The sequence below is a fragment of the Strix aluco genome, chromosome 1 (genome assembly GCF_031877795.1).
Source record: "Strix aluco isolate bStrAlu1 chromosome 1, bStrAlu1.hap1, whole genome shotgun sequence".
In the NCBI taxonomy this organism is placed as follows: Eukaryota; Metazoa; Chordata; class Aves; order Strigiformes; family Strigidae; genus Strix; species Strix aluco.
Genome location: NC_133931.1, coordinates 164,109,291 through 164,136,859, shown reverse-complemented (window position 1 = coordinate 164,136,859; position 27,569 = coordinate 164,109,291). Strand labels below are relative to the sequence as shown.

Genomic DNA, 27,569 nt, shown 5'->3' with positions numbered 1-27,569 from the left:
TCTGGAGTTAGCTAGTAATTTTGTCAAAAAGCTAAAAATTGGCAGATGCAGAACACACATTGAGAAACATCTTCTCAGAACATCACCGTCTCGTAGGAGCTTCAAAGAAGAGCCATATTTTAAAGAAATACTGATCTTCAAAATTAGAATAACACATGTATTAAAACCCATCTGCTTATGGGAAAGTCACAAATCTTTTTCATTAAAAAGTTATTTCAAAACAGAGGGTAACAATGCCCTGAAACAGCCAGGTATTCTCCATCCACAAAGGAATTCATATGCCTTCATCCCAGGTTCTGTCTACACACAGATGTATAATTAGTAGTTTAAGACTGAGCACTTTGGTGATAAATATCAATGAGAATTAGAGATTTAAACATCCTTGAGCATCCGAACATGATCTCCTTGGCGAGAGCAGTACAATCTTGTCAGAGGGCTGATTTAGGACTGCCTTAAATCAGCATAACTTATGGTGACATTTTACCAGCTTAAGCTGCACCAGAACAAGCACACCACCAGCTGCACATTTTACTTGAGCTACATTTTGCTTTTAATCTGCTTTATGTCTGAAATTTCTATCCCCTCAGCCCCACTCTGAACCCTGACAGCCTGCCCATGTCTCTCACCCCTGCAGCCTCCCCTCAGCCAGCGAGCAGCCAGCCACAGCCTTGGTAGCTGCCCTGCTTCTTTCCCCAGCAGCTTTTCCCTTCCTTTGCTGCTTCTGTCTACGGAGATGACACCTAAGCATCAGCTGCAACCGGTTCCCCTTTGACCCAAAACACACAAAACCATTATTCTTAAGTAACATTTTGACAAAAATGTCTCAGCATTGCCTAAAAAAAAAGTGTATGTGCTAGCTTCTGAAAATGGGACAAGAATTTGTCTAGTTCAGCCTGATGACTGGAAAATGGAGAGGATGCTGTGTCTTGAGGTAGTGTTATCCTGATCAGTGCAAGTTACTCCCCAGTGGTCACACAGGACTCTGAGCACACATATAGATCAGGATATCCCTTGAAGACATGAATTGCTTACACTAGCATGAATGCTTTAATTTTGTGCTCTGCTGTACATGTTTACAGTGTATTTTATTTATGTCCCTCTTTTTCCCCTCCTCGTCTAGTGGTGAACAGATTTAAAACATTCAAGACAATTAAAGCATCAGTCAGTCCCTATAGCACTGGTAAGGGGAACGCCAAAAGAAATGATCAGATAAAATACCACAGTATTGTCGCAGCAAGGTATCCAAACCACCTGCTCCTCCATGGGGAAGCTGGTGGGCAAGGACTTGGGGTGTAAGCGTTTGGATTCTAAGCACATATTAAGAAAAACATCTTTGCACGAAGCAGTTTTGTCCACTTGCCTTACCCAGGTGGCTGGCACAGTAATCAAGGTACAAGATCCTTCTCACTAGCAGCTTTGTGACAGTTTGATGCCATGTACCAGGGCAATCAATCCCCTAGTTCATTGGAAAGATGGGATCATACTGCGAGCTTCCGACTCCCAAACAGCAGTGTTTAGAATTAGATTGTCGTCAGGGTTACCCTGATACAAGCTTGAAATTTGCCTGCCACGTATACTGTGCACAACATTTTGTTGCAATGTTTTTTTTTTATTTCAGTTTAACAGTGCTGCAGACAAACTCACTCGGGCAGACAGACAGAACCCAACCGTGGATGTAAGCACAGACAACTATTGATCATGATATACCCATGTATTTTAGAAAGGGTTTTGCCCAGCTCTCTTTATGATTATTTTTTTTCCACCACAGGAGATGTTATTTTTCAAAGATAAATTCCACATCCTAAGGATAACATCTGCTCTCCTTGACCAGCCTATTTGCATGGCAACCATATCAAAGACAACAAGGCCACCCACGCTCAATGAAGTCATCTCTACTCTCCACTCTTCTGTCTTGTTAATGGAAAATTAATATACATAAAGAAAAAATACTGCCACGAAGACTCGTCTCACATTTTTCATGGTAAGTTCTGACACGCAATACATACACTCAGGGAAAATAGATGCATAAACACAGACGAATGACAAAAAGAACAAACTATCAGGTACCTCCCAGACAAAGTTCTATTTATTCTGTTCAAAAATTTAATCCCTCAGATTTAGGAGGAAGCCCTTGGGTGACACAAGTCAGGTGTGACAGCTTTGAAGTCCTCCCTCTATAAATAAAAGTTTCTGGCTGGGGCTCACTTTTCCTTCCGCTTGAAGGAAGGGACTATAGAATTTGCTGCCCGTAAAGCTGGACTCCGTCAGTCACTGCCGAACACATTAATCCTGACGTGTTTAGCATTAAAGTCAGACAGCAACAACGGTTTTAATGGATCAAAGAAAAGAGTGGACTTACCAGCACACTTCCACCAGCCTTCGGCTGTCTAGCCAGGCTCACACCCATCCATTCATCATCTCTGTCTTCTTTGCAGGTCTTTCCACAGAGCATGCCCCGAGAATTGCCTAGAGAAAGACGGGAAAGGCAGCAAGGCAAGGAGACATGAGTTTTAAATACCCACTAAAGAATCCCTACGTGAAAACAGACAACCCATCAAACATCTGCCTGACAGTGCTTTTCTTTTCCCTTTCATCCTGATTATTAGTTCTTGTATGCAATAATGAGGGCAATGCTCTCACTCTCACTAGGCATCATACAAATACATGGTAGAGGACAGACCCTGTCCCAAACAGCCAGCAGCTATTACAGCATGTCCACAGCTCTGCTTCAATAAACCACCCCAGTGAAGTCAATGGGAGAGATGTGAGATTTGCCTGCACAATTCAATCAAAGCAAAAATCACTCTTGAAAATGAGATCTGGGGCACTAAAAAAAAAATAAATTGCAGCCTAAATCCTTAGTCGTGTCAGGCGGTATTCACGAATCCATGAGAGATAGTTTACATTACAGTAGCAGTACAAATCAAACTTTGCAAAACCATTCTTTTAACACTTGTAAGCTTCATAAAAATAAATTCTACTTGACTCAGTCATGAAAAGATGAACAACACTAACATGTCTTTTTTTATAGGCAGAGGAAGCAGTAACATGCATGTGACCAAGCCAAAACATTAACAGGCTTCAATTTTCTTCATCAGAATCCAGCACGAGATTTTAGATCAAAGCCTCACTTTAGGATGCCACTGTCCCCTGCCACCATCAGACAGTACATCAGAGAAACCAAACTTGACCCTGATCATGTGCAATAGCGTACAAGCACGGCTTTGAGAAACTCATTTCCTTTCACACAAGAAGCAAACCCAAGGAATGATTTGTCACATTACAAGGGAACCCACAGATCGCCACGCTGCTAAGAAGGACGCACATCACGGGCCCCCCACAGCACCGTGCAGGTCATCCCACCCACCCTTATTTCAGCACCACCTGGAGTAGGCAGCAGTGCTCCCAACCACCCACATACCCACCAACACGCTGCAAAGTCACACTGAAGCAGGTGGAGAAAAGACAGCAGGGTACGCAGGGAAAAACCCACCTTTGCTTGGGTACTCACTGGAGAGAGCGAGCAGGGCCATGGGGAGGACACCAGCACCATTTGGTGGGATGCCATTTCATAATGCTGAAGAGAATAAAACACCTTGGCTACCAGTGCTCAAAATCCATCAGGAGAGGCTGATGAATCCCTCTCAGTGTCTTGGGGCCTCTCTGAAGCTGTCAGGAGGATTGCTAGCCATTTGGGGTATGGGCTTTGTTTTGGTTCCCGTCCTTATCACCCCCTCAAGCATCATAACTACCTACCTCGACCCATATCCAGTTCTGTGCATCTTCTGTCAGGATTGGTATGGACTCGACATTTAAACACTGCTCCTGGGGACTGAACAGAGGTGCTGTATTTAGATTCTGCCTTGGGAGCACCAACCAAGACCCTGGAAACCAAAAGCAAAGTAACAAGTGATTAATTTCAGGAGAAAATAATAATTAAAAAAAAAAAAAAACCAACAAAAAAACGACAGCAAGGTTTGCATCGCCAGAGCTCCCTTAGCAAAAGGACTTTCTCTGGCAGCCTTATAAAATGGTGACATTGACTCCCAAAGTGAAAACACCACACACAATAAAGGCATTTTTCCCCAGTGAAGACAGAAATACTTGAACAAGTCAAATTTCCATTAGGACTGTAACACATTTAAAGCAGGACCCCATCCCCACCCCTACCCTGAAAGCACTTAGGAAAGTATTAGGACCAGACAACAGCAGCTGCATCCATTTTTCCTCAGTGTTAACTACATCCCTATCAATCCAAGAACCTATAAGAGCTAATACACACACCCACAAGAGGATGAAATCTGAACCTGCACGCTTGCCAGTCAGCCAAAGATTAATAAACTTGTTTAGAAAGTTGAGGCACCCCATTCTCAGAACACTTTATGTAACTACAGCTTTAAAAAACAACAAAAACACCCAACCAACAACACAGGAGCAAATCTCTTCCACAATGCATTGCTATTGACCCACATTTACCACTAAGGCTGTGAAGACTATACCTGGGCTATTTATCCCACATGAGAGCTCATGCCTCTGGGAAGCACCAACACACAAGCTCTGACCATAGGGTTCCTTAAAATACCCTTGAAAGATGACGAGCATTTTTTAATCATTGTGTTACAATCCAGTTAACTGTTTAACAAGCTGGCAGCTGCTCGTGCCCTAGGAGATGCTTTTTGCAAAGGACTACACGTGAAGCACAAATATCCACCTCCTCATTGAAGGGAAAATCTTTCTCACCTGGTTGTGAGCCCAGATCTGGGCACAAGAGGGTGAGGAGGGAGATTAAGCAGGAGGAAGGCAGCTCCAGGGAGGGTAGTGGGGAGCACCAGGTAGTTTAGTATCAGATCTGTTGATACCCTTGCACTGGGAGGCAGGGCAGAGCTTCTGCATGTAACAAAGTCCTCGCTGAAGTTAAGCCCAGGGCTGGAACTAAGGACAACCGTCTCTAAAAGACTGAGCCTCCAGCACTCGCATGTGTGGATCGAGCCTCCTACTTGGGAGGCAGCAGCTGACCAAGGAGTTGCTGTTCTTGGTTTACCCACTAAAGGGATAAAGAGCTACTAGTACAAAGTCAATCCGCATACACAGCCCACCCACAGCACAGATGGACAGCCCAGCACAAGCCCCAGAATGGAAGGTTTCCCTATTTTAAACAACTTCTCCTTCATCTTCTAAAGTTCCACCCCCAATCATCACCAGGGAGACCCAAGGCACAAGGACACGTGTGTCCAGGGTCAGCCTGAGCCACCTGGAAGAGCTGCTCCTGCATCAGAGTCTGGTCTGTATCAGACAGCAGCACGTCACCGCTCCTGCTGCTTCCCTGGATGCGACAAAACCACCCCACTGCATTTGGAAATATGTTTACAAAACGATGAAAATCCCCTACGTTAAGCAACTGTTTCCTCCCAAGTTTCATGAGCTAAGCTGTACCATTTGGAAAAGTTTGATGGGGCTGCACTCTACAACGCACATCATGTTTTCACAAGTGAGAAGAATTAATATTGGAAATACTTCAGTTGCGAAAACCTACAAAGCCTGCACACATTGAGGAGAGAGCGTAAAGGAACCTGAAATAATAGCTCCAAATGGAAATCCCACCAGGCAGGCAGCAGGCAGAAAATCAAATGCCAATCATTTACACAGACGATGAATGTGTGTCATTCACTTATTGACATTCATGAGGTCTAACAAAAATAAATAAGGGGGGATATTACTAGCTTAAAGAGTTATGGATTCAAGTTGCAAACGACAAGAAACTGTTTCTACGACCTGTTACAACAATAAGATAACATAGGTCACATAGATCTGCAGTTTAAAAGACGCTTTGCTCTAACCTAAGAAAAGTAAATACAATTCAGCAATTAGTGCACAAGGTACTTTGGGTTGCAGAATGCAAGATGGAGATAAAGGACCTAAATCACAATGACTCTTCATCTCTCTCTGAAAAGCTGAATGGTAAAAATTGATAATTAATGATTTGAGTAGGCTACTGGCACAGATAATATTGCTGTCTTGAGCAAATACACCTTTCAAAAAGAAAAAGTCTGTTGCCGTTTCCTCATGTGGACCAAGCAGAAAGAAGCAGGCAGTAAAGGCAACTGGTGAGACGTGCCAAAAGCAAATCTATTTTGGATTGTCCTAAATGTCCATACATTCAGATTTGGTATTTCACCTACATCACTCACCGTGTCATCTCAGGCTCTTGTCTCATTCTGTCACTCTTGCATCTGGACCCCAGCAGGTGAAACCTTTGCAGATCTCCTGTTCTGTCTGGCATGACCCATGCTCACCCATGCCCCGAGACAGCTACCTTTAGGGATAGGGGAGGTTTTCTGCTCGTTCACATGCTTTTTGGTTGGTCAAGTTGGTATTTGTCACATACTGCTTACTTCGGTTTTATTCAAAGGTTTGAGATTGGAATAGTTCCTTTGTCAAGAAAAAAGTCCTTTACTCTCTCATTAGTTTCTCTATGCAATAGCTTAACTGTCGGAAGAAAGTCACCTATTTAACTGTCATGAGACGTTTCAGCAGACCTGTATAGAAGACTCATTTGCATCTAGGTATTTTGGGACTCATCGAGCAAAACAAACACCTGTTTTGTATCTCCCCTACATATTAAAACACCTTTGAAATCTTTTGCAATTTCTATGAAACAACGCTGCAACCAGAGAAGATGTTTTTCTCTGGTACCATATCAAAACAGAAATACATTTCAAAACAAAGCCTGAGAGTCCAACACAGTCTTCTTGCATTTCAGTGCTGTGGAGTCTTGCCTGGCATAAGCACAGAAGATACTTGAACAGTCAGCAGCAGTACAACCCTGTCCTCTTGCTATTACCAGGCAACCTTCCAACATATTCCAACTAGCTTAACCAGCTCTTATTTAGAATAGCCTAATTTTGTGGTACAGTTTCCCAGCGCTGCTATAGGACTATCTGGGTTGTCGGCAAGCAAGCAGCAGCAGTTCTCCAGCCTTTTGCCAAAAGGCTTATGATGTGGCCAGTACTCTGCAGAGAGTATTGATGAGTGCAGGTTCTCACCACAACAGTAATGCAAGGAAGCCCCTAGGATATTTGTGAGTAGCTACCCAAAGTCACCTTGAAGGGGAAACCCCATCAAGAGAACGAGATTACTTTCTATGGAGGAGAACCAGGGGCAGTAGGAGTGGGCTTTGGGGTCATTTTAGGGTCACTTTTGCTTAACGCACACAGAAATCTGTAGGAATCAGCCACATCCCACTGGCTCTGTGAATGAAGTACTGGGGTCTAAACCAACATGAGGAGCAGTAAGCAGAGAGGCCCTTTAACCTTCTCTTCTTGCATTCATACAATCAAGGACAAACGCCCTCATCTGTATGGAGACAACTATGCAGCCACAGCCAGGAACCACCACACAGCAGGAGCTGCAGCAGCCAACATTAATGGATGACAAGAAGCTTTCTTGGCCACAGGGAAATCCACACCTCCTTAAAATTACTTCCTGCAAAGCAGTAACTATCACTTCGCTGGTGATTGACCCTCGGGACATACAGATTTGGAAATTAAGTGCTGCATTTAGCAGAAGGAACAGTGAACGAAAGTGTCGAGCTGCCCGATGGCATGGAGAGGTGCCAAGTGCATTAAGCATCAGCCTCTGGCGTGCCAGCAGCAATTAGGCAATCACGGCTCAAGGACTGGGGAGTGTAGGTACCTCACCTCACTGCAATGTTAAGTAGCAGAGAAAAAAGTCTTTAAATATCCTCACATACCACAGCTGATTTCAAAAGCAGCACCAGAGGAGGGTGCACCACCAGCATATCCCAGCTGAGTTAATTCTCATCAGAAAGGTCTCTGCCACTTGCCAAGCCCTCGAAATAAAACCAAACAGTGGTTCATCCATTACGTGCAGAGCGAGAAGCAGGAGGGCTGTTATTTGGGTGGTAGATGGATGACCTGTGACCAACAACAGCAAGCCCAGGTTCCCCGAAACGCCACGGCAGCACCTACAGCATCACTACATCCTTCATGCAACACAACATCGTTACCACAACACGCAGCCTCCTGCTCCTGCGTCCTCCTTCTGGTGGCACACAAGCACATCACGCACTAACGACATGTATCTGTCAGCCTGAGAGGCAGAACAGTCTTCACGGTTCAGGGGCAGCACAATCCAGTGAAGAGCAGGGCCGAAGGAATGAGGTAACAGCACAGAAACCAGACTCGTTCCTTATTGTAAAACTCACAGCAGGACACCGTGCAACTACACTGACTCCACACTACTTTTTTGTGCCAGATCGTGTTGCCAGAAAGGATAAAGTTGTTACCCTGGACTTGCTGAGGGATTTGGGGGTGTCAGCAAGAAGGAGGCATAGGGAGGGGAAAGGAGAGGGATAAAGTAACATCTTTTTAAAAAACAAAACAAGTGGACATGCCACATTATTAACATTTTTTTATTGGGGCAAAACTGACATTTGTTTCTTCTTAAACTGTCTGAAGGAAAGCAGAGAAAGCAACATTCTTGGTCGCTTTGTAGGGTCTTTACTCCAAGCTTCAAAATTATATCCAGAGAACAGAAGCACTTCAGCTTGTCTCTGCTCCAAATGCAAGCAGCCACCTGGTTCCTTACTCGACTGAAAATGGCAATGATGGGGAACCGGATAAATCTGTCAAGATTTACAGTCCTAAAACCCGCTTAAGGAAGGAAAAGGGGACATGGTCAGAAATACAATAACTCCAGCACATCTGTGATAACAAACTTTTCTTGAGTCTAAAACTGTGCAAAACCAACTCCAAAACAGAAGCATCGTTGCAATTAACTATTTCAGCCAGGTCAAAGGCACTGACTTACTCCACTGTTGTAACGGAGGCTGAATACCCATATTCCACTATAATTTCTGTGTCAAGGACTATGTAGCAGCCTGACTATTCACATTTATCTGATGGAATATTGCAAAGCAAACATCCCCCCTTTCTTTCCTCCTGCAAGAATATTTGGCTTGTATAAATCCCCAAGAATCAGTAAACCCTGAATCAGTTTACTGGAAACTGCAGGCCTATGGTAGATAACATAGATGGGTGCCTTTGTGGTGTTGGAAAATGACCAGCTGAAACACTGAAGACCTGGCCATTACAGACACCATTTTAATATAAATCAATGACCATATACATACACACCAGCACACGGACAGACTACTGAGAGTAACACACTTCATCTCAGAAGCTCTCAAGATCAGAAGTACATTAGCTGAATATCAGGCTCTCAGGCAATAAAGAGCAAGAAGCCCTGAACTATCATGACAACACTCTCAAATGCTTGAGAGCGTATTAACACATTAAATAATTTCAGATAGGCAGGAGCCCTATCAGCCTCAGATATGATCAATCACATTTTTTCAGGCTCACATAGTGCACAGCTCCCCAGGTGAGCCATGAATGCCCGAAATATTACTGACTAAACTTAGCTTAACTACTGCCCGCTGTAGTGGATAGGCAAAACAGACACGAGAAAACTGAAATCATAACTCTTCTTTGGGCATAAAAGAGCTACAAAGGTAAGAAGAAAACTGACGCACAAAACCAAACAATAACCCTATGACTATTAGGGGGAGCTATATGCTACAATGGGACGGACAGAAAACATTTTTACTAACATATTCCCTGTAACAGACTTCAGCCTTTCCCCAGAATAACACATTTAAAAGAGAAGGGGGGGGAAATAAAAAAAATCATCCAGTATCTCTACAAGCCAGTTAAGGAAATAGCTCTATAGATTTGCACAGAAAAACCTGACAAATCTGAAAAACGGCATGAGTTCTCCTAAGCATTTCCCTCTGCACTCAACCACCAAACTGGGATTGCATCTTGTATTTCAATAGCCTGAAACTGCTAATCAGTTTAAACTTGAAAACAGACACTTTATGCTCCGAAGGGATGTATAAGATTCTGTACAATATAAATATGGTTTAAAAATAGTACTATATAATACTGGAAGCCTTCATGCCTAGTTGAAGTGGGCATAGCTAAAGGCACTGACAAGGGTTCAACCCTTTGATGGTCTGAACGCCAAGGAGTATTGGCCAGATCTTCTAAGCTTTCCAGAAGAAGTATGTTAAATGCTTCAAATTGATATTACGTTGCAGTCTGCAAAATAACCCATCCAGTACAGGGGATGGCATCTTCAGAAAACTGGAAGAGGCTGCATATACATTTAAGAGCAGAGAAATTCATTGCTGTCCCTTGACCTTTAGGCTGCATGCACACGTAAGAGCACCACTGCACACTAGAGTCAAGGAGACTGTAAAAAATATATCTCCCAAACTTGTTACCCCAGCCTGCTGGGCGCAGCATTTTGAAGCACCCGTGAAAACAAACTCCTCCAAGTTCCCATGAGTGGTGGCAATCCCACCCTCATGATTTTTGACAGCCCGGTGCTGATGCTGAGCATACTGAGCTGCTGTTAACCCTTCCAGGTGTTAGGGCTAGCAATTTATTTATTTAAAAACACTTCGTGATCTTAGATTTTTTTTCTTTTTTCTGGTTGCCATAGCCAAGGCTCCATGAAGAAGCTCCACTGACAGAAATCTGGAGTTCTTACTTCCGAGCACCAGATTTTTACAGACACCTACCACTGCTAGCCCAACATTGTTTCCCAACAAAGTGGGATATCTGGGAGACACCCCTCCCCTCTCCACCAACCCTTCAAAAAAAGGAAATTTAAAAAAAAAGTAAACCACACCAGCAGGTGCTATCTGAAGATAATTCATTTTATTGATCAGAATGATAGATGCCTACACAAGGAGCAACGAATGACATGATTTTCATGCCCCCATACCCCAGTAGATCAGCACTTCATTCACCCCACTGCGAATCCCCAGCAATCTGTGTGGAACACAGGTCGCTTTCAGCCCCTGCATCCTTTGTCAGTTCCTGCCCCAAGTTCAGCATTGCTTTAAACTGAGAGCTTTTCTTCTCCCAGAGCGCTTTTCCTCTATGAAGTCTTCTGATAAGTCCTTAAAAATGAATGCTCCATGAAAGCCACTATGGAGAAAGGCAGAGCACACAACTACTCGTGAAGTAAAGGGTGTGAAAGAAATTCATTTTTAAAGAACTGGACGCCAGCATGAATACATTTATTTATATCACAGAGCACCACAGTTCCAACATCAACAGCTGAGTAATTGGGCCATATCTAAGTGTAAAAGATAAAGACAAGCTTTGTGGACATTTATTGGCACCAGTGGCTCCTACTCCCGTTAGAAGGGCACCAGATGACATCGACTAAGTCCAGTTAAGAGAAATCAGTTTTAATTCTAACAAAGAGCCTCTGACCCAGACAAGAGAGAGACAGACTATGCTCCAAGACTCTTTTCACTCAATGGGAAAAACAAGAAGCTTGCCCGTTTGCATAATCTTTTGAGATGTAGACAAACTTTCCACCATCCTTCATTTGTTTAAAAATGAAAAAAGTTACAGAGACATTTCCTCTGCGGCCCCTCACGCTCAGAGCGGCCACGCCGGGGGGACACCCGCACCTCCCGCCCTGGGGACACCCGCACCTCCCGCCGGGGGGGACATCCGCATCTCCCGCCGGGGGGGACACCTCCCCGGCCACCGGGGGCCTTTCTCCGCCGCCGGGCACAGCGCGGAGAGCGCAGCGCTGTCCGTGCGGCCCGAGGTGCGCCCCCGCCACCAACACCCCTCCCGGCCAGCACGGCCTGACCGCTGCCCCCCACCCCGCAGCCCGGGGGCGAGGAGCCCGCAAGGCGATGAGCTGCTCCCGCCGGGGCGCGGGGCCGCAGCCCGGGGGCACCCCCGGGGTAAAACACCGCCCGGCGAGGGGTGCGCGGGTTTACCGCAGGGGAACACACGCACCGCCGCCGCGCACGACGGGCGCGGAGCCGCCGCGCTGCCTCCGCCGCGGCCGCACGACGGGAGCGGCCGGAGCCCCCGCAGCCGGGGCAACCGGAGCCCTTCCGAGGGGCTGCGGCCCGGGTCCCGCTGCCCCGCCGCGGCTGCGTCGCCCCCCCCGCGCCCCGGGCGCGCAGGGCCCGCGGTACTCACCACCGCGTGCTGTCGTGGTAGTGCTGCAGCACCGAGTACCCGAAGAAGGAGCCGTTGGGACCCTGGAAAACCAAGGGGCGACCCACGTCCACGTTGTAGCAGCGCGCCAGGGCCACCCACAGCAGCGCGCACAGCACCCGCGCTCCGCGCCGCCGCGCCGCCGGCATCCTGCGCGCCCCGGGGCGGCAACCGCCCGCCCGCCCGTCCCGGCGCCGCTGAGCCCCGCGCCCGCCGAGCCCGCGCTGCCCCCGCCGCCGACTCCCAGGCGGGGCGGCCGGGCGCGGCGCTTTTGTGCCCGCCCCGGGGCTCGGCTCGGCTCGGCCCGGCCCGGCCCCGCCGCGGCTCCGCTGCGCCCCCCGCCACGCCGCTGCGCGGGGACTGCGCGCTCCGCTCCGCGGCGACGGCGCCCCCTGGCGGCCGCGGGCGGCACCCGCCGGTCCCTCCGCTGGAGGGGTCCCCGCTGCTGCCGACCCCCCCCCGCCCCGGCCGCCTCTCCGCCTGCCGCCGCGCCCGGGGGGTCCGGCGAGGCCCCGCTACCCCCCCTCGCACCCCGCTCCGCCACGGAACGGCCCGTGGGCGCGGGGGCTCCGCCCGGCTCCCCCCGGCCCCCGTTCCCGGGGCGGTGACCGTCGGGCGGCGACGCGCGGAGGGAGGAGAGGGGAGCGGCAAAGCCCAGGGCCACAAAGAGACGTCGGGGGGGGTCTGTCCTGGCTCCCGACGTTCGCTTGGGGCCACCAGCCCCGCTTGGATTTGGCAGGTGGAGAGGAACGCTTCGTGGCCGGGGGGACTGCAGAAGGGCCTGGCAGGCCTCCCGCTGAAAGGAGCCGGAGATTTTCCCGGGAAAAGGGGAAAGTGGGAGGAGAGGCGGTGTCTTTGATCAGGGCATCAGGAGTGAAAATACTTTGGGGAAAAAAATGAGACCCGTGTTTCCCAGACCCAGTCCTTCGGGTCTGAAAAGGAAGTGGCAACGTGCACGGCTAAGTAAAAGCTGAAAATAATTGCTCTAATATTTTAATAGACCATCTGAGACCAAAAGCAATCAGTCAAACACTCAATAAAAGATGAGCAACGGCAAAGGCAAGAAGATAGTCTTCTCCAGCGGATAAGACAAGGGTGACATCCCACCCTGCAGGAGAAGGGGAGGGGAGTTATGTTTTTGAAAGCCCTTGGCCCACAGAGCCCATCCTTTTATTATTCTGTAAAAAGCAATAAATTTCAGCGCTCAGGATTCCTGAGAAATTGCGTTTAGATCCCTCTTGAGGATCGAGACCAGGATCTCAGAGAAGAAATGCTCCCTCAGAGGTAGCAGTTTAAACTGCAACACGGGAGGTTTAGAATGGACATTAGGAAAAATTTTTTCCCAGAAAAAGTGGTCAGAGAGTGGAATAGGCTGCCCAGGGAGGGGGTGGAGTCACCATCCCTGGATGTGTTTAAGGGTCGTTTGGATGAGATGTTGGGGGATATGGTGTAGGGGAGAACTTTGTAGAGTAGGGCTGATGGTTGGACTTGATGACCCCGAGGGTCTTTTCCAACCTGAATGATTCTGTGATTCTGTAATTGGGAGTTCCATTTGTTGTTGTTAGCCTTGGCTTTGGCTATTTAATTCCATGTGCTCCCCTTGTCCACAAGAGGTGTGCAGGGAGCAGCAGAGCAGGTCCTGGGAAACGCAGGAGTGGAGGAGCCAGGATGTTGGTACGATGGGAACATCTTCTTCGTGCAGGCAGCTGGAGAGGGGCGGCCAGGGCCAGCACATCCTGCGTAGGCAGATGATGGTTCGTGGGGAGTTGCTTCTGACACCGACCGTGATCTGCAGGGAAGTGCTGGATGTTGGGGCAGTTTGAAATCTGGCGTGGGAAAATGCTGGTGCAGGAAGCACTTGGTGAAAGTTTAATCCCTTTCTGCCAGAGGGTTTGCAGCGGGATGCGTGTTTGGCGAGGAGGGAATTGTGCGGTGAGCTGTTTCGGGATATCCCCGCGGTTCTTTCAAAAGTAGAACCTGTTTCTGCAGGGGATCGTCCTCGTCAGGAAAAAGATTGTTCATAGGCATCGGCCTTGAGCATCACCCTCAGGGCAAGCGCCTTGGTGCCATATGTGTGTGTTGCTGTTTAGAAAATGCCATTTTGTGACGGTGATGCCAGAAATGGGACATCAGGGTAAGAATATTCCAGGTACCAGTTTAATAGAGAAGTAATAACTACAGAATTTTGTAGTGGGGAAAAAAAAAAAAAATCAAGGGAGATTTCCAGTCATCAAGGTATTTTATATTTGCTATGTAAAGACTAGTGGTATAATTATTAAAAGCTCTTGTTCAAGGTGGCTTGGGGTGCAAGTCTTGTCTTCTCCGTGTCCAGAGTTATGGAGAAGTGAACATATTCCACTCTTAAATCTAAGTGACACAGAACTCCATATCAAATAAAAAGGAAAAGTCACCTATCAGTAACTCCAGCCTTTAGTGTATGATCAAACTGAAAGAATGGATTTGCTCATTAGAGCACCAAGTGAAAACAGTGGGGCATTTACATCATATTAGCAGGGAGATTTATAACATTTAATGAAAAGATTTTCACGGGGGGTTTTATAACTGTGCAATCAATATGGATAAAAGTAATCTGATTTAGGCAGAATGTCAATATGCCATGATGAAGCAAATTCCACAAATGACACACAATCCCATTAGCACTACCAAGCCAAATCCTCTGTCTTTGGAAGCAAGAAAGTGATGGGGCTTTTCAATTCATTATCAGGGCACTGAATGGTGCTCAGACAGCTCTCCAACAAAGTTAAAGGGAGCCAGCCTGCGGGAGGGAAGAATGGGTTTGTCCATCACCAGAGGGAGGAGGGAAGCAAAGCAGCTAGATGAGGTGAATGAAGCACTTGTCGCTCACGTTGTAGAGCGCTCTGGGGAGGCCTGATTTCAGCTAGAAGAAATACAATACGTAACTGTGTCAGTACAGAAAAAATTTTAGCTCGCCATTCTTGGCAAGGAAGACTATCCATAGAAAGGCCAGGAACACTGCGCGTCCATCCATTTCTTTCTTTTACTGCATATCCAAATATTGAAGTCATCTCACAACATTTAATCCAACGGGAATTTTGTCAGTCCGAGCAGACACAGAAACTGTCTCGATGGTTTAGGTTTAGCTGATAAAATCCTGGCACACCATTTATGAAAGCAATGGGGAAGCATCCAACTGCAGCGACAAGTGTAATAATAATGTACTGTTAAATGAATATGATGGCTAAAATAAGGACTGAGAACAAGGAATAATACATTAAATCATATGCTAACCCTTTGGGAAGGAACCATTCAAACTAGCAAGAGCTGTAGCTGTATTTCTAGATCCTTGTTCTCACTGCTTGAACCTTGAGGTTTGCACCATCAAGGGAGGCTCCATACCTGCACCTTAGGGCTAGTTTGTAGCTTACTACCATCTATATTAATTAAGCACTTAGGTGGAATTTAAAATGCTGTATTTTGCCAGGGCTCAGTCTCCAGATTAGTTTTTAAATTAGAAAAGTTTTCTGTAAATTGAGGAGGATCAGTGAAACAGCACCCTTGACAATACTTTTTAATTAATAACTTGAATTGTAGAGCTCAGGGAAAAAAAAAAAAAAACAACCAACAAAACAACACAATAATGTTCTGACTGTGGAAAGAGGAAGAAAACAAATGCCCCACATCTGCATTGCTTACAGAGTCAGCTGTGTACAGACCTGGTTCATCAAGACTGAGTGTTAACAAATAGTTTCTCTCCTGGAGGCTTCTCCTTCCAAAATGCCACTTCACACATGATCATATTTTTTTTTAAGATATATGTAATTTTGCTTCTCTGCTGCACATATTGAACTCAGTATCATTTTCCTTATACCCTAGTTAATTTTAGGACACCGGTTTTTGGTATGCTGTGTTCCCTTGCATTTGTATGGAAGTGGCTCTGGGGCATTCCCGTGGGATTATTGTGGCTGAGGTTTCACTGTCTGTTTTAAGCCAGTCTATATCCACAAGTAATTGCACTTTCACTGCCTTCCCCTGAGCATCCACGACGTATGTGTACAGTTGCTGTCAGCTTATCTGGCCATCTTTTTTGAGCCCCAACTCTTCAGGTGTGGATTTCTCTAACCCATCCCCAGCTCCCTGCTGCTCACCCCCAGCCCCAGCTGGGAAGAGGCTGCGTGCCCACCTGGGGACATGCTGACAAGGGGAAGGCATCCCATAAGCTCATTAATAGAAAAGCTGCCGCCTCTCCCACTCGTTATTTGTACATTTATGTCAGAACATGCTTAGTGAGGAGGTTTTAAAGTGAACTTGTGTTAAAGCCTTCCCATTGCAGCTGTGACCCTTGTTGGTTCTTTGCTTGCATTCTCCGTATTTCTCTCACAAGTGCTCAGTACAAGGAGAATGGGAACTATGTTTGTAAATCAGGTCTTCATGATAATAGTACAGCTTATTTTAAGTCAGTTCCCAGAGCTGTGTAAATCTAATCCACCTTTAGACTCAGCTGTAGAGAGCTCAGGAGACAGAACCTCTTCAGTCTTTCAGTGGACGAGATGCTTTCCAGACGTTTTTTGTAGCTCTTCTTGCCTACCAAGTAAAGAGCACCTTCTTCGATTCCTCTTCCACTGCAGATTCATGCAAAAGAGTGACTGTGGTTGCCTCCCCCACTGAAGGAGAGAGCGCGGCACTGCCCCCTTTTATTGCACTGTAAGGAGAATGGAAGAGACTTCTCCTCTTCCCTCCTTTCTTTTTCAAGTCCTCATCACTGCTGAAGCTGTCAGGGTGTTGCTTTGTAACAAACACATAAAAGGAGTAACTACAAAACACCAAAGTATTAATAGATATACATGGAATATGATAAATATCACATATTTTGGATAAAGAGGGAACTCCCCACATTCACTTGCCTACCAGAGAATGAAGTAGGAAACAGCTGGACTGTTTCCAGAATGACTAGGGTCACACGGAGAGGAGCTGCCTACATTTCAACTCACACCATTTCAGCCTGTCAGACATCAAATCACGTGCAGCATCCAGACTTACTGGCAAACCCAGACTGCGATTGTCATGGTACAAATTATACCTTCCTACATTATTCCCATTCAATTAAGGAGATGTCACCCTCAATTTTTGCATCAGATGCAAGAGGAATTACTTTTGCTAGGTAACATGTTCAGGTTGAGTTCCCACCGGAAAACTGAACGAGATGCCTACACTGATGTCCTCACCTATAAACACACTTAATTCCCGCTGGTCTATTCTTCCATTTGGCTGTAACTAGTTCTCCAGTTGGACTAAATCAGGAGAAAATAAAATTATTCTCTTGCTGGTACTGTTACTTGCTGCTGTTAGCTCTTCAACCTCTGTCTCTTAACCTTCTCGTAGAGTTCTACTAGAGTTTTCCAAACAGATTGAGAATCCAAAAACTTCTATCTGGGTGGAAGACAGAGCCAGCGCAAACCTTAGGTGATACAGAAGCTGATGATTTAATCAAAAATCATCTTCTCATAATAATAGCTAAAAGAATAGAGTGGAAAGCCAAAATTTTCAAAGCCTCATATGCAAAAATCAATTGTTCCATTTTAGGTATTTCAGGGATTTCTTTTCTTAAACTGTACTGTTTCAGCAACAATCCAGTTTATTTAGCAATCCAGGCTCACCATTTTTCTATCCCCTTGAAAAATATGCATTAACGTTGCACTTAAATGCTTGCCCTGGCTTTCAGTATTGGGGTATATTTCAGCCTGATTTACGATCAATTTGTGCCCAAATGCAAATGCATCATATAATGTAAGACATATTTCTAAAATATTTATCATATGCTGTATACCAGCAACTGAAGGAATTTATCTGAGCCAAGTAAAAGAAAAATGATCCATCAGGTACACTTTTCCCATTTGATAAAGGAGTTTTTTGTCTTTCTTTAGTACATCCAGATCTCTGCATTTCCATACTGGTGTAACAGACCTCTACTCAGCAGTCTCCGTTCAGCTACGCTATGTGCTTCACTCAGTACATGCTTAAATAGGACTGCCTGCTTGTGCTTTACTGGCCCAAGGGGAACTGGATGGCAGACCTGGAGCCAAGCGTGTGCGTAGGGTGCACCGGGACTCAGGCTACCTTTTGGATACACTGCCAACAGCAAGTAGTCATCACATTTTGTACCTCTCACGTTTTCTGATGGCCATCATATCACAGAATCCCAGAATCATTCAGGTTGGAAAAGACCCTTGGGATCATCAAGTCCAACCCTCAGCCCTACTCTACAAAGTTCTCCCCTACACCACATCCCCCAACATCTCATCCAAACGACCCTTAAACACACCCAGGGATGGTGACTCCACCCCCTCCCTGGGCAGCCTATTCCACTGTCTGACCACTCTTTCTGTGAAAAATTTTCTCTTAATGTCCAGTCTGAACCTCCCCTGTTGCAGTTTAAAGCCATTCCCTCTTGTTCTATCGCTAATGACCTGTGAGAAGAGACCAGCACCAACCTCTCTACAATGTCCTTTCAGGGAGCTGTAGAGAGTGATGAGGTCTCCCCTCAGCTTTCTCTTCCTCAAGCTAAACACTCCCAGCTCCTTCAATCTCTCCTCACAGGATTTGTTCTCCAGGCCCTTCACCAGCTTCCTTGCCCTCCTGTTTGCAGGAGGTTAGAATATGTTTGCACGTGGTTAGAATTACAACCTTGCTATACGTATTCGTATCCTATATATTTAAAAATGCACACACACACACGTTACAAACCAAATACACGCAGGCTTCTTCTGAATTGCTTTTTGTTCATTAGCATTGGCCTCACTAGTAGGCCTGTCACTGTGCGTTCTTATTTCATGCTGGCAGTGAGATCACGTGCTCAGTCACTCAGAGTTGACTGAACCTCATTACCACAGCCCAGGAATCAATGGACCAAAAAGCTTTTATCACCATAACAAGAGGAGACACACTTTTATTTGGCAATATACTGTAATCAAATCCTCTGTGTGATATTTCTTTTGATGTATATATAAGGAAGACCAGTGGATAAAAATGTTTAAATCCCAAAATAAGCCATGTAGCAATATATTCCATAAGCACATGCAATGTGACCTACGTAGTTACCCCTAAAAATAGCTGCGCCAGCCCCATGAGGCCTCTCTTCAGCAAAATGATGAAGAACTTGTTTCCTTCGTCTCCACTGACAGACGCCCGTTAAGACCACTGTGAGGAAGGGGACAAGTTATCAGGGTACAAGAGCTATGGTTAACGAAAAGCGAAGCTTCACCAGCAGACAATTCAGAGCACCTGAAGATGGGCTTTCAAAAAAGGTCAGGAGATAAAATCCCTCTCTCATCTGTGACTACAGAGAAGCTCCAGAAATCCTAAACTCACTACACCAAAACCAGCCTTTTTCAGTACCTCCTAAATAATCGCTGAAACGCAACCAAAAATGTGACAGCCCTAAAACATAACTTATGGGTATGCCCATACTTAAGAAGGTTATGATCTTAATCGAACCCACTTGCTAGCACTGTCTCAGACTCATCTAAACAATGTTTCTTGGCTAACTAATGAGCTCTCACCCATGGCTAATTCTAAACTCAGATTAGATGAGGCTGTTGAATGTATCATACGAGTTGGAGAAAAACGTGTCACTAGATTGCAAAAGGCATTGCCCCAGCCTATAGCTTTTCTTCATAATCTTCTTAATAACCTCATGGGGACTACAGGTAAAGGAGGTGAATGCTGAAATTGTGACTTTTCATAAAAGAGCTCTTCTTCCCAGAAGACTACCTCTTTACTGCTAACCCTGGGACTTCTTGGAAAAGCGCTCAGCTACCTGGAGAGATACAACAAAGAGAAATGATAAATCAAATCTCCCTACTGATTACTGTTCTTTGTCCAGCATCAGGAGAGGATCAGACCTGCCACAAACCCTGCAGTTTCTACATCAACCTCAGGCTGACAAGAATTTGGGTATCTGAGACAGAGACACAATGGATCCTTATCACAGTTTTCTCAAGCAGCTTAGCCCTACCCCCAGTCGGTATCTGAGTTGCAAACCACCGACAGCTCTTCCCCCTTCTCCTGGAGGAACCCCAGGACAATAGAGCAATCTCATAAGGAGAACCAACATGCTGCAATGTTGCAGTGAAAAGGATAAATTGTAAATGAAATTCTGCAAGCATCAGCTCCCATGCAAAAATCCCACTGATTTCAGCCTGCAGATTTCCAGTGCTAAGCACAGCTGGAGCCTACCGCTCCCCAAGGTGGGGCGAGCCTCGCTGCAGTCTGTATTTCAGCAGTGCTATCGCAGCAGCTTATGGATCTGCTGCTTTATGGACAGCTAACCCTTCCTACGAGCTGCGCTGGGGCCATAACTCAAAGGACTGGCTGACGGTGAAACCTTCAAAACAAATACAGTACTATAAACCAGAACCTATCCTATTTTCAGAAATAGTTTTAAATCTAAGTGGAATTAACTAGACTTAGAGATTATATCAACTTCCATGCCGTTAAATTTATGTGTCTTATTTTTCTATAAAATCACAGCTTAAGACAAAGATATTAGGTATATAATTATAAAGACTGTAGATCGTCTCCTTCATTTGATTCCCACTTTTTTGGTGGACCTCCAGTGGTAGAGGTCCTTTTCAACAGCCTGGACCTAACCCACAGAAATCCAGGAAAGACCTCCCAGAAGCTTTAATGAAGCTAGATTGTTCAGAATTTTTTAAGCCCAATACAAGTGGATTTTGTCTCCTCACATTTCACTACATCAAAACAAAAACCACAAGTTGGAAATGTGTACTAAATATGAAAAAGTCACAACATACTGGCCACAGGGTGGATCCTGTGATCCACCGTTTTTCTACAGGATACTAAATCTCACGGATTTCTACATTGAAGTGGTGTCTTTCCTTTTTAGTCTCCGTTTCTGAATCTGTTAGTCTGAGACCCTGGAGGTTGCACGAGCTTTGGCCACTTGTCGAAAGGTCCAGTTTACACCGCAGCTTTCAAACGTTTTGCTTGGCATTCTTGACACATCTGCCTTCCATTAGCTGGCCACTCAATGTTTATTATTCCACATGTTAACTATCATACACTCCTTGTGTGAAAAGTTCAGGTGAACAATAACCTATTTATCATCCTTGAGAGATCCAAACTTGATCCCCACACAGAAAAGACACTTTTTGCAGTTATGTGCGTGGGCACTCAAAGCTTGAGCCCTTAACCAAATAATTTGGGACGTACAGGACCCTTCTGTGACCCAGTTATTCCTAAATTGTCTACTATGCTATGGCTTAATTTGGTGTGTGCTGCACATACAGAGTAGTTCAGAAAAGTAAACTATGAGACTCCACAGGACTTATTGGCATATGCCAGAAGTGGTGAAGTTATCCAGCTTAATAATGTGAAAAACACTGAATTTGAGCACCCAGATGGCAAGAAGAATGCTGTGAGTATGCCACTGATTTTAAATAACAAACAACAAAGAAGAAAAAAAAAAAACCTCACCCCCCCCCCCAACCCTCTAGGACAAAATTTTGCAGGTAGAATTCAATTTAAATCAGTGGAATTAAGGCAAGGAATTCGTAATCCCACAGTGATATTCACTACAAATAATGGGAAGAGAGAAGCACGGCAGTTGTGATTACACAGCAGGCTCTCTTGTTCATGAGCGACATTATTCACACACCTCAGTGACTGGCCCCGGTATAAGAGAGGTTCTGGGAGGAATTTGGCAGTAACAACCCTGTCATCCCATAGACCAGCCAGAAAATAAGACAAATTTGGAGGTCGATGTGACAGTTTCGTGGTTCACCTGCTGATTTCTACCGAGTCACTTCTAGCATCATTCTATTAAAACAAAGTTGCACACTCCTAGCCCTCTCGCTCAGTTGATGAGGACTGACCAGGTGGCACTTAGAAATGTTAGAAAAGGCCTGGGATGTCTTCCAAAAAAACAGCGACTGTTGTGCCCAAGCTGTGAGACTGGGGTTTGGGTAGAGGCTGCTCCATAAGAAATAAACAGTCCAAGCTCACTCAGCCTCATCCCAGATTTCAGAGAAAAGCAGAACCTTTGGAAAAAATTAAGAGTACATGATGCTTCTCTGCCATCCTTGTGAGTGCTCACAGCCTGGCATGTCCCAGGTGAAAGCAAGCCATGCTTCTGTCCTCAGCAACACCACCAACACAACTGGGACCAGCGCGGTTGGGCTGCTCAACAGCAAGCATGAAAGCAGGTGAGATGTTTGATCACCTTGCCTTCCCTGGCACATGATAAACTAGTCCAGGCATCCCACTGTGATACATTAAACAAACTATACTCACAATTAGTTGACAGCAGCAGTGACATGAGATATAAGCAAAGTTTAATTGTCACCTTGTCAAAAGGGCATGAACTGAAGTTATTTTTACCTCCTCTTGTCCTCCGCGTTGATTGGATTCCCTAACTATAGTATGCCATTACTGCAGCCACAAAGGGCTTTCTGAAAACCACCAGGATCCTGCCGAAGGATGTCTATAACAATACATAAATTGACTTCTATTTTTAGTCAATATTAAGAGTTTATCTAAAGTAAACATTAATTCCAGCTTCCCTATAGTCAGCATCTCTCCCAGAAATACACACTCTTATTCTCAACCTAAAAATAAGCCGGTGACTTCATGCGTTTGCCTCTTAGGCTCAGTCTCCCCACGCTATATAAAACAAGCAGCAGACCCATGCTGTCTAGCAGCTCACTGAAAGTCACCCTCACCTTCTGCCTGCTTAAAATCTTATTTCCAAGAAGACACTGGTGCACAAGCCCTGGAAAAGGTCGGTGAAGACAAATGAAATAAAGTGTTTCATGGAAAGCGTTTGATGAATAATTGAGTGTAACCAGCCCATAGAAGAGGAGCTGAAGGGACCACCTGTACAACGCAACGCTGGCTCTCGCCCAGCAGCTCTCTGGCCTGCACTGCTCTTGCCCAGAGGAAGCCACCGGCTCTGCCAAAACTTCTGTCTTGCCCTGCCGGTTTATCAGGTGTCCACACACGCCCATCCAGAAGGTGCAAGGTCAAGTCTAGCTCTCCAAGCAGAAAGGCTGTCTCTAATCACTACACTTTTTTTGAAAAAAAGATTTCATACCACTACAAGTAACTAAGGCAGTATATCTGCCTATGCTTAAAAGCCTAAACATCACCAGTCCCAGGCACGGCACACTACAGAGCAACCACACGTCTCCTTCTAAGACCTTATTCATGCTGGCTGTTGCCACCAGTGCATTCTCCCCTCTTCCTCTATTATTGTATTGAGCAAGTCACATTAAAAAACCATTAAAAAACCCCTACAGATGTAGGTCAGACAGGTCCATAGATACAGGTGCAGCCCAATTCCCAGGGACTGGCACGGCAGTTTTGTATTTATTCGCTGGTTGAATAAGGAGAGAGCTGTAAGAGTAGCACAACTTCCATAGTATTTTTAGGTAGCATGGGGATAGCCTCGTCTCAAAGAAAAGTACAGGCAACCTGGATCTCTCCAGCTCACCCTGGATTGGTCCATGCTAGAAATGAGCTCCCACCATGGCAGAAAATGCATAAAACACACAGAACCTGTGCTTCATCTCAAAGAGTTTAATACCCTGAGAATCATCATGTCCTGAATGCGCTACCTCTAGAAGCTGAGGGGGAAAAGCCCTCCACACCCAACTAAGGTAGACACCTCCTGTACTGAATTTGTGGTTGGATCAGATTTTAATTCAGTGAGTAACAGCACTGGAATTTCGGGGCCGAAGCGTGCTGTGCTTTAAATAACGCACAGATAACACTCACTGCGGCTGCAGGGCTTCAAGGTGAGGGCAGTTTCTTTCTACGAGGAAACAATTTTCAGTGAAGTCAACGCTAGAATTCAGTGTGTGAAAGCAAAACATTCGCCCTCTGAAGATAGCTCAGCCTACTTATTATTTTCATTACCATAAAGGAAGACCGTAATCATTCATCTCATCCCTCCTCCCCCCCTTTTTTTTTGCCACTTACAAAATCATCATTCTAAAACAGCAGCCTAGCTCTGGTCCTAGCCTAGGCTGAGGGGAAATAATCTCCATTACTTTTAAGGCATACTACTCTGTATATTATAAACCCTAGACAGCCATCACAAAAGAGCTATTAGGTTATCTGTGTCTCCTTTTTGTATAGTTTGCAATTCAGTTGTTTCAAGCTTATAAACTATCTCCAGGGGGCTTTTCCACTTCTAGGCATAGGGAAGTACTGCCCGTTTTGTTAAGGGATAAAGGAAAGTCTATTATTTTCAATCCCACAGTTCATTTCCAGAATAATTTGCTGCATCAGCGAAGATGATAATTTGGTAGTATCCATAAAGGTACACAGATGTGTAAGTGAACCAGAATATCCAGTTACATTAACACAAGATATTCCATTCCAGCAATTCTCGTGTCCTGGGGCACAAAATCTCATGGGAAGTGGGGAGATCTACTTTTAGCCAGCTTGTGCCTGCTCATGACCGATTACTTCTCCCCCCTCCACAATGGCTGATCGGCTGCAGGAGAGCAGCTGGAGTGTTGGTCAGAGACACGGCAAACTCAAAACTTCTACACAAAACCAGCAATGTAGTTAGTATTTCTCATCTATCTGCCACGATGAATCTTACATCTCAAGTAACTTTACTTTGTACCTACTTCTCTCTTCCTCATTCAGTTACTCATTCTCTTGGTTTTCCATTTCAGCTGCTTCTCCAGAGCTTGTGGCTTCAGTGAGAAAGACTGGCAGGACTCAGCAGAAGCAGCGGCTTAGTTAAGGAACCACAGAGCGTATGTCATGTTGGCTGCACAGAGACGCCTGTTCTAAATTTGTACGTACTGTTTGTTTGATCATTTTGATTCATTTGCAAAAGATATACTACTGTCTCATCCAAGTAAGAAAACATAATTTTAAGTGCTTCCCTTACTCCATCAAAACTGGACAACGCATAAGGCTGCTAAATGCGATGGCTGTTTCTCTTGCAGACATCAGCACTGCAGCAAGTTGGAATGATAGAGCTAAATAAGAAGGCTAAATACTTTCTTGGACCATTGAAGTTTCCAAAATATAAACAGTGGCAAAGATTACAGCAGACACTCTGCTATTCATCCGTTTTCCTTTCAGTGAAGTTAAATGCTTACAGAAATGCTGAGGATTCAAGTCATCCAGCCACAGAGAGGCTGGTACAGCTCAGCAGGCCAAGCGTCTGCCGCAGGCGTGCTGACCTGCTTGGCATCAGCCCCAGGGTGCCCTCCAGACCCTGAACCTGGTCAGCCCCCAGGGCCACGCAGGCCCTGGTCTCTGTTTGGAAAACCCACCTGCCAAATCAAAATGGCTTTGGTTATGGCAACATGCCTCATCAGAAAACAACCACCTCCTCTGCTTGCCCAATGGCCACCAGGTGATGGCGTGACCTGGGCTGCTCTACAAGCTTTGACCGAGAGGAGCGACTCATCTGTCACAGCAGATGTCTGCACCACACTTCACTCCATCATCATCCACGACTGTACCACAACCTGCTAGCACAGCCGTAAGGTAACACGTAATTACCATGGGCTTAATTACCGCTTCTCTGAAACGTCACATGTATTATGTGGCAACTGTAGGAAATAATAGCTGTCACTGTTCTACGGTGAAAGAAATCTCTAGAGATGTGCTTACTGTGAGTCAGTGTGCCTTTAAAATTACTCTAATACATACGGGAAACTAACTCCATGTTAACAGAGGCAGACTAGAATCAGTGTAAAAGAGAAGAGAAAATTGAAAGTGGCAACTCCTTGATCATAAAATGCAATGTAGAATAACATGCAACTTACTGCTTACTTCTGTTCTAGCATCTCTGATTTGCAACATTATGAATATACACAAGGAAATAGAGTTTGAAAAGCCCATGCTAGCAATGGTTTTGAAGACCAGGGTCTAGGAAGAGCCACGAGGATTCATATATAGCTGCATCTGGATATCCCACACACATAGGGGAGAGGGGGCCACTTTCTGCTCATCTTCATTTCCATAATGAATCAGTAATGGCATTGTGAAAGAGCTGTCTTTTCTTGAAAAAGCAAATGAAAAATAACTTTCTCAATTTAACAAACTCCATAAAGAAAAAAATATTGCACACGTGGACGGACAATAAGATTGTATGTGAGAAGTATGAATTACAATATTAAACCCATCTCCTCCATATTCATCCTAGTTTTCAGAGAGTCTGGAATCCTCATTTGAGAGCAGAGAACGAGGTACCACGTACTATGTAGAAAAGAAAATAAATTTTAGTATAGATCACAGAAAGAGGGATTATAAATGGCAGAACTGGAAGTTAGATGGATTTATATATAATGTTTTATAAAAAGTTGGAAATTGTACATTGCCAATAAATATCAGCCTAGGCACTGAATACAGGAATAAAAAACCTGGTATTTTTCATCTAAATTAACAATGTTTAATCCTTCAGACACTAGAGGACACTCAATAAACATTTTAAGTCCCATCTTTATAAATAGATCTACACATTTTTTTCTATACATGTCCATGGGTCCATAAAATTATAAATACGATGTATATTGCATGTAAAACTGGGGACAGTTCAACATAAGACAATCCAAGTATGTTCTCTTGCAGCAGCATCTTTTACCAATCCAGTCTGAACAAGCTTGGGATCCTCTAACCTTTGCTAAAAAGACAGCCAAAACTTTGATACAGTCTTTGGCTTTGAGCTACGTGTGTCTAAACAAGGATTATTCTATAATCAGAAGTATTTGTGGCCTGGAGTATGTTAGTCTATAGTCACATTGGCACGACTAGCAGCATTTTATGACACTCCAACAAAAAAACACTACTCAAGTGAAGCTCTTTTTCATGCTTTCACCCTAACTCATTTCCTTTATCTAAAGCAATGCCTTATTTACATATTCTCTTTAAAAAAAATAAATCTAAAAGCAGTTAAAACTTCAGTCTGACAAAACTTTTGTACTTAACACACTGTGCCATTATGTTAAGGAGTAGTCGTGTGATTGCTTATGAGTTATATATAGAAGGGAAAAAAATCCCAAACATTTAACTTTTCCAAAGTGTGAATTTGGGGAGTGGTTATCTGATTTTAGTTTTTAAAAAAGAATCAAGGATAACTCTATAATCTCCTTGGTGTTCTTTAATTAGGTCACTTAAGGGAAAAAAACCCCACCCTATTTACTCCATCCAATGGCGTATGAATATTATACAGATTATTTTAGTTTGCTCCACTGCACTTAGGTCATGCTTGACAAAGTACAGTCCATAACTAGTATCTTTCATGGAAAGGGAAAAGAACAAAACCAGAAAACGTGAAAAATAGCCTATTTGTGAGGACCAGAGAACTGTAAGTGATCACAGTGATACTCACTGTCAGAGTAACAGATCTCTGCACTTCATTCCCCAAAGCCTAAGACAATGTATACCTTACATGGAAACTTGAAACTCAAATCTACATTTTAGATTGCTGTAATGATAGCGATAGCAAAATCCCACAAATCCTCAGCCAGCTGTGAGAGGAAC

General features: G+C 44.9%; 1 protein-coding gene across 2 annotated transcripts in view; it reads right to left on the bottom strand.

Moving 5' to 3' along the window:
• ITGA9 (integrin subunit alpha 9) overlaps positions 1-12,245 on the bottom strand; it is a 228,970-nt gene extending 216,725 nt beyond the window's left edge. For both annotated transcript variants that reach the window (XM_074843942.1, XM_074843951.1), the window contains exons 1-3: positions 12,042-12,245; positions 3,757-3,884; positions 2,360-2,466 (exon numbers count right to left, since the gene is read on the bottom strand). In XM_074843942.1, the coding sequence (XP_074700043.1) occupies positions 2,360-2,466; positions 3,757-3,884; positions 12,042-12,208 (402 nt within the window). In that variant the 5' untranslated portion in view covers positions 12,209-12,245. The remainder of the gene's footprint in view (positions 1-2,359; positions 2,467-3,756; positions 3,885-12,041) is intronic.
• Between the last annotated feature and the right edge of the window lie 15,324 nt (positions 12,246-27,569).